Source organism: Neophocaena asiaeorientalis, unplaced genomic scaffold (assembly GCF_003031525.2).
Source record: "Neophocaena asiaeorientalis asiaeorientalis breed wild unplaced genomic scaffold, Neophocaena_asiaeorientalis_V1.1 scaffold27, whole genome shotgun sequence".
NCBI classification, from domain to species: Eukaryota; Metazoa; Chordata; class Mammalia; order Artiodactyla; family Phocoenidae; genus Neophocaena; species Neophocaena asiaeorientalis.
Window position 1 is genome coordinate 589,099 of NW_020172816.1, and position 7,694 is coordinate 596,792.

General features: G+C 55.0%; 1 protein-coding gene across 2 annotated transcripts in view; it reads right to left on the bottom strand.

The window, feature by feature from the left end:
* Positions 1-737: 737 nt before the first annotated feature.
* The window catches only part of AJUBA (ajuba LIM protein), an 8,786-nt gene continuing 1,829 nt past the window's right edge, over positions 738-7,694 (bottom strand). Inside the window, exons 2-9 of one of the 2 annotated variants that reach the window (XR_003002806.1) lie at positions 5,052-5,153; positions 3,336-3,403; positions 3,152-3,214; positions 2,301-2,431; positions 2,166-2,217; positions 1,393-1,461; positions 1,090-1,188; positions 812-938 (exon numbers count right to left, since the gene is read on the bottom strand). Coding sequence is in view for 1 of the 2 variants with exons in the window: in XM_024741670.1 (XP_024597438.1) it covers positions 783-938; positions 1,393-1,461; positions 2,166-2,217; positions 2,301-2,431; positions 3,152-3,214; positions 3,336-3,403; positions 5,052-5,153 (641 nt within the window). In the remaining variant the exon portion in view is untranslated. Of the gene's footprint in view, positions 939-1,089; positions 1,189-1,392; positions 1,462-2,165; positions 2,218-2,300; positions 2,432-3,151; positions 3,215-3,335; positions 3,404-5,051; positions 5,154-7,694 lie in introns of both variants that reach the window. The other variant, XM_024741670.1, reaches the window with a different exon arrangement.

Consider the following 7,694-nt stretch of genomic DNA (forward strand, 5'->3'; position numbering starts at 1 on the left):
AGATCAAGCGCTGAAAATCATTTGTACCAGCTTGGTTATGTTCATCGCTTTGATGTTTGGGTTCCACCTAAGTTAAGCGAAAAAAAAAATGTTCTTGAACATAGTTCTGCATGCGATTCTCCACTGAAATGTAACGAAAACGTTCCATTTTTGAAACAAATTGTGACGGGTGATGAAAAGTGGGTACTGTACAATAATAACGTGGAATGGAAGAGATCGTGGGGCAAGCAAAATGAACACCACCAACCACACCAAAGGCCGATCTTCATCCAAAGAAGGTGATGTTGTGTATATGGTGGGATTGGAAGGGAGTCCTTTACTGCGAGCTCCTTCCAGAAAACCAAATGATAAGTTCCAACAAGCACTGCTCCCAATTAGACCAACTGAAAGCAGCACTCGATGAAAAGCATCCGGAATTAGTCAACAGAAAATGCATAATTGTCCATCAGGATAACGCAAGACCGCGTGTTTCTTTGATGACCTGGCAAAAACTGTTACAGCTTGGCTGGGAAGTTCTGATTCATCCGCTGTATTCACCAGACAACGCACCTTCAGATTTCCATTCATTTCGGTCTTTACAAAATTCTCTTAATGGAAAAAATTTCAATTCCCTGGAAGACTGTAAAAGGCACCTGGAACAGTTCTTTGCTCAAAAAGATAAAAAGTTTTGGGAAGATGGAATTATGAAGTTGCCTGAAAAATGGTAGAAGGTAGTGGAACAAAACAGTGATTACACTGTCCAATAAAGTTCTTGGTGAAAATTAAAAATGTGTCTTTTATTTTTACTTAAAAACCGAAGGAACTTTTTGGCCGACCCAATAATTGGCAGGGGGCTGTCGGGCATTGAGCCGCTGCATGTGACAGCCGTGGCAGAGCAAGTGCCCATCCAGAGGGAAGCAGCAGCAGCCTTCCTCGTCACTCAGCTGCATCCGGCAGTCCTAGGGAAGAAGGACACCTAGTTTACCTCAGCCCAGGAACCAGGGACATCGTGGAAGTCGGCCCTGCTGGGCACTAGACTCCCAGTGACTGGGGAAAAGGGGGCGGGGTTGGAGGGGGATGAACTCCCAGAAGAGAAACCTGAGAAAATACCTCAGCTGGACGCCAGGTGTCGCTGCTACAGCAGAAATAATGAGACAGGCTCCCATTTCCAGCTGTTACCAGGAGTCCCTAGTTTTGGGAGTCTTGACTCTGGGGAAGCCAGATTTAGAAAGGACTAAACGACCACACCCAGAGAGAGTGGCTGAAGGACGCGAAAGAGACTGGAGATGGGTCAGAGCACCTTCCTGGTTTCCCGTATCCTAGACCTCTCCTACAGACTGTGGCAGTTCTAGGACTTCACTCCCCCAGCCCCCTTCTAGCTCTCCTCTGGGAGCCCAGGCGCCCAACACTCACCTCGCAGTGGTAGCACTCAAAGTGATAATCTCGGTCCATGGATATCACCCTCACAATGTCCTCACAGCCCTGAAATAATGCACACCCCCATGGGCATGAGAGCAGCGCGATAACCCCAACTCTCCCCTCCCCCACCAGCCCCCCTTCCAACGGGAAGATCATACAAGAGGCCTCCAGAGCCTCTCTGCCACAGTCTGCAGCTTTGAGGTGGCCTCTGCAAACCCTGCGGGAACTTTCCCCCTCTCCTTCGTTGGCCTCCAGGAAGGCATGTTCCCTCGTGGAGCCTCCCCTCTGTCCAGGGGCTCAGGCCTTACAGAGGGAAAGGAAAGAGGCAGGCTGCATCAATAAAGTAAGCTAAGCCGGGGACGAGGAGACCCAACGGGGCCTGGTTCCTTGTGGGCTTTTGGCTTCTCTCCCTTGGCACACACGGCGGCGTAAATCATTTCTGACCTCTTCCTACCAGCCCTGAGGATTCTTCCCACCTTTTTCCAGCCCCTACATCTGGGGGCTAGTGACCTTGACTTCAGAGAAAGTCTCCTTCTCTGGACTGGGAGAAAAGAGATGGAGCCTGGGTCCAGCAAGGCTGTCAGACAAGTCCAGGCCCGGATGCTGGGGTCAGGGTGATGACCCAGAGAGCAGAGTCACACGGGAATCTTCGCGGAGTACATTCCTCAGCACCACTGCCTCCCAGGGGAGGCCAGGCGGCATGTCCCCAGTCCCTCCCCAGAGGCAGCAGCACTGGCTGCCCTGCAGGAGAACACAGACATACTGACCTCTGAGGGGAGGATGGGTTGGCCACAGGCCGCACACTTAGGAGCGTAATTCCTGAAAGACAGAGGACAGAGGGGAGCTGAGGCGGGGGAATCCCTGAGCCCAGGTCCACACCACACCCCGGGCGGGGGACTCACTTGTGGTAGTCGGTGACACAGTACACCTGGTTGGAGAAGTCCACAGTGAAGGGGATGCCGTCCAGGCACTTGTTGCAAACGATGCATCGGAAGCAGCCTGGGTGATAGGACTTTCCCATTGCCTGGAGGATCTGGCTCGTGGGGCGGGAGGAGAATCAGTCTCTGCTCTCCAGCTACCGACTGACGTTCCCTGCTGCTCCCACTAACCTCATCTGAGCCCCTGCTCTCGTCCTAGAACAATGCTGTGTAATCTGGGAGGACCAAGGAGTCTTAAAATGGAGGCAGAAACCCTGAAAAAGGTCTTAGGGAGCATCCAGACCAGTGTTTCTCAGACTTGGCTGCATATCAGGGTCACCCAGGGAGGTTTTTAAGCCCATCAATGCCTGGGTCCCACCCAGAAGTATTCACCACAGTCTCTGGTGATGACCCAGCATTGGTATTTTCTTTACTTCTTCCCAGGTGACCTGCTAGGCTGCCAGGGCTGTGAACCACTGACTCAACCCAACTCCTCCTTACAGAAAAGAAAACTGAGCTTCAACTGGTCCCAGCCAGTAGCAGAAAGGGGATTAAGCCTCAGGACCCCACACTCCTGGCTCAGGTGGAGGGCCGGGCTGTGCCTGCAGAGTTAGGGAGTTAGAGATCACGGGAGCCTGGGGTGGCAGGCGGAGGAGTCCAGACTTGATCCCATAGGCAAAGAGAAGCCACTGTAAACAGTGGTTCTGGGGAAGAATGGGACGCAAGTAGTTGCTGATAGGGTTCCTCCCCCCACCTTTTCTCAGTATCCATTTAGTTCCTGATTCCACCCCTCGGCCCCTCAGCCTCACAGTCTCAGCTGAAGACACTGTGCTTACCTTCTCCAAAATCAAGTGACCACAGACACAGCATTTCTCAGCTGCCTCCTGAAACCCTGAAAACTAGGAGGAGAAGACCAAGGGAGGATGTTACGGGCCGAGAATGACCAGATGGGTGGAACCCCAGTGGGCCACAGAGAAAGGGGTGGGAGCCAATTCCAGGCCCAGGGGACCCCTCACTCACCAGATAATCTTCCTCACAGTACACAGAGCCGTTGACGCTGTAGAAAGCCTTGCAGCGCAAAGTTCGCCCTAGAAGCAGTAGACAAGGGGCTGGAGCCTCTCCCAGAGTCCAGGCACAGGGCGTCCCCGCCACGGGGTAACTGCTCTCCGGTGTTTCATGATGCGTTTAAATCTGGATTTCAGAGCTTGTCCTCCTAACTGCTGTCTGTCCCGTCTCCCCACACAGATACCCCATCTGATGCAATTCCAATTTGTTTGGTCTCACTCCTGCCAATCCCCACTCCTTCGCTTGCTATTTCTCCAGCTCCTGCCCTCCTCAACAGTTTTCTGTGACCCTGCTTTAAAGCGGTGCTGCCTTCTCCAGTGCCTGTGCTTGCTCGGGGAGCCACCTGGGAAAGCAAAGCCAACCACAGGCTGGGGGACAAGGTCAAGGGGCTCTGAACACGGGGCCCTACAATGCGCTCAGAGACCATCACACTGTCATGGACTTTGCCCTCTGGGACCTTTCGACCCAGGAGCTCCTGCACAGCTCTCCTATCCTCCTAGCCCTGTCTGTCTCCCAGGGATAGGCTCCATGGAGGTCAGGACATACTGGGACTACTGTTGGGGACAAAGTGCTTTGTTTGAGAGCAAAGTTGGTCCCCTTTCCTGCTGCACTAGGCTGCTTCCCCAAGCTTAGAGGGACCCAGAGTCGCCGGGGTCAGAAGCAGCCCAGGATCTTCTGCAAGCAGACAAGGCAGGACTGCTCCCCATGAAACCAACACCCAGGAACTGCTCCAGGGTGTCTAAATTATCAGGGATGAGGAGGAATGAGACAAGGGTGGAGAATGGGCAAGTTTCCCACCTCTGCCCTCTTCTCATCAAAATCTCCACTGCCAGCTCTGTCCAGTGGTTTAGAAAAGTTGACTTAGAAACTTATGAGACACAAGGGAGTAGAGAGAGGGAGAGAGACATTCCCAGAAGAGGCTCTATAAACAGAAGGACAAACAGATAGATGAATCTAAAGGGAGCCAGGCAGGGGATGGGATTGGCTGGAGTCAGACAGGCAGAGATAGGAAATTAAAGGTCCAGCAAAGGAATCAGAGTGGGTAAGCAGGGGGGGCCGGGTAATGAGGGAGGTGAGGGAAAGGCTGGGGAGTTGAGGCCGCTGGGAGCACCCCCTGCTCCTGGCGGGCCTCCTGAGCTAACAGCAGCGGGCATTCCTGGAGCGTGATGTCATCAGCTTGGCATGGCCCGGTGGCCTGCACTCCAGCGAGGTGGCTGAACTCTGACCAGCCGAGAGAAAACCCCCCTCTCCACTCCCCCACAGCTCCCCGCTCCCTCAGCCCACCCCACCCTTCCCACATTCCAGTCTTTCACTGTCGCCCCAGGCAACTCAAGTCGGCTGCCCAAGACCAAGCCCCTCCAAGGAGAGGCCGGAGGGCTGGGAGGGAGTCCAGGCTGGGCAAGCAGGAAGGCAGAAGAAAGAGGGAGGAATAGAGCGGAGGAAAGAGGCTCAGCAGAGGGAGGGCTGACCTCAGCAAGGGGCGCCAACATGGGGGCGGGCGGGAGAGAGCCAGGTAGAGCACAGAGAAGGGAAGCAAGAGAGAAGGTGGGGGCCAGACCAGCAAATGGAGCGGCACAAGCCCTGCTTTCCCTAGGCACTTGTGAGTGTGTATGTGCGGGGAGTGCTTGAGGCCTCAGGCCCTGGTCCACAAGGTCTGGGGGCTGCACTCACCACAGGAGCAGCAGACAAAGCACTGGGTGTGGTAGAGGCTGTCCAGGGCCTGGCAGGCGTTGCTCTGCCCATAGATGCCTTTGTTGCACTTGATACAGGTGCCTGAGAGGAGAGAAGAAGTTGTCAGCATCATGGCGCACTCCCCCAGCTCAAAACCAGGGATTCCTCATCTTTCCTGATGGCAAAGGACCACCAGTCACAGCCTCCTTTTGACGGGCTCCCTTTTGGGAAGAGAGAGTTAATGGGATGCAGCAAGGTTTTGGCTGGGCAGACTTATTCTTGTTTTCTGATTAATCAACAGACATTTTCTGAACATCTATTTAGTGCCTCGCAACAATATTGTGCCTAATACTGTGGAAAATTGGAGAAACTCAAAGATATGGTCCCTGGACTTCAGATGCTTGGTTCCCGTTGGGGAGAAAAGACTAATCAGGCAAGATATGATCCCCATTGCACTGTGTGGGACAGTCAGAGATGTGAGTCCATAAGGGCCCAGCAGCAGACTGGAAAAAACTTCCTAGTGAAAGCACGCCAGGTGCAGAAAGCCTCTCCAGGACCTCGGCTTCTCCATCTGTCAAATGAACTGCCATTCGGCTACAGAAGGGCTTCTTTTTTTTGCCCCTCCCGCTGCGGAGCACAGGCTCTGGACGTGCAGGCCCAGCGGCCATGGCTCATGGGCCCAGCCGCTCAGTGGCACACGGGATCTTCCCAGACCGGGGCACGAACCCGTGTCCCCTACATCGGCAGGCGGACTCTCAACCACTGCGCTACCAGGGAAGCCCCAGAATGACTTCTGCTCTGTACCTCTAGGCTTTCAAAGATGGAAGGAAGGATCTGGCTCAGCAGAGGGCCCTGTGCAGAGGGGACCATGTGAGTGTGACTCCTCTGGGGAGGTGGCTGCTGAGAATGCAGGGTGTGTTCCAAGGATTGAGGGTTGCAGAGGAAGGGGGGAAGGGAGGCAGAACCCCTCATGTTTCCCTGTCATCTTCTATCATAGGAGGAACAGAGCCAAACTGCTCTTCCCTGACATCTCCTCTAAAATACATAACACCTGGCTCTGGCAACCCCCTTTCCTGGGTGTGTTCTTCCACTCCCCAATTCCAGGCCCATGAGTGAGGGCTAGGGCCTGTCTTTGGGGAACAGATCCCAACGGGCCCGCCTCACCCCGCCCCACCTCTCCCCCCTCGGCACACTGCCACACTCCTTGCCTGTTGGGGCCCATCCAGTCTTTGCCCAGGGGCTTGGGAGCCCGTGCAGCAGCTGCAGCGACTGATGGGCCCAGGCCTGTCCTGCTCCCACCCTCTGGCAGCTGGGCAAGGCTGTAGCCAAGGAAGAGGGCCCCTACTAGGGGCAGGAGTAGGAGGGTACAGTCAGGCTGGGGGTTCTGTCAGAGGAGGCAAACTGACCCCTAGGGAGAGAAGCAGCCCTCCCCCTCACCGGGGTCCAAGGCTTCCCCAGGGGAGGGGAGCTCTGCCCCAAGATTGCCATGCCAGGGGGCCCTGTCAGAGCCATTTCTTTGGGAAGCCTTGGACATTACGGGAAGACAAGAGCCAACTGCTCAGGCATGTCCGCCTCACCTCCTCTAACCCAGCATATCCACTTCTAGGTTCTTCCTGCCACATTACTGCACTCTCTCCCAGCTCCTTTCTTCCTTCTGGTTCTGATGGCTTAGCCGAGGAGACTTCTCTCCACCCATCAACCACTTCTCCCCAGCCTCAAAAGGAAACTGCTAAAAGGATCCTGTCACATAGTCTCCCGTGACCAAAGCATCATCTGCTCTGGGTTTTCCTCTCTCAGGTGGGGGCGGGGTGGGGGGGAAATGGGGGAAGGTTGGAGTTGAACTAGCCTGCAGCCCTGCTACCTCTGAACCTCCTCCCTTACCTTCCTTCCCTGGCTGGGTTCCTCTCTCTATCTACATTTCTAGCCACAGTGTTCTAGAGCATGGGGTCTGGGGCAGGAACATGGATGGTGAGAAAGGTGAGAAGATGCTGGGAACACTGAAGAGGCTCACAGACCTAGAAGCAGGCCCTCCACTTCTTTCTGTACTTCCTATCACAATCAGATTAGCATTATTTTATACAGTGAAGTGGTGCCTGTGGGTCTTGACTAAAAGATCGTTCAAGACACCAATATCCCCCCCCACAATAGCCGAGACATATAATCAATTAACACTTCCTGAAGGTAACTGCGTCCGGGAGAGAGGCGGCGACCATGTTTCTTTAGCAGCAGTAAATAAGGGGCTACTTCGTGCCTGGATTCTGAGCAGGTTATGGCCAGAACTGAAGCCCGGGTTATTTCTGGCAGTATACACGGTCGCCATCCATCCAGGGGTGGTGATGTCCCGGTGGTCAAGGCTTCTGCCCTGACTTCCGGAGGATGGGGAAAACAGAAGCTGACACCACCGGGTATCGGCTTAAATGCCCACCCACGCACGGAGCCAGCAGGACCGGGGCCAGACGGCAGTAGGGTCTCTGCTTTCCGTCCCAGGGCTTTCTTCCTCCCCCCGGGCTCCTTTCCCCGACCGCGGCCACACCACAGCTCCGCGCGTGTTAGGAAGCAGCTCCCCCACTCCCTACACCCCACCTCAGCCCAGTGCCGCGCGGCCGGCCCCGCCCGCGGGCACCTGGAGCGCCCGGGCAGGAG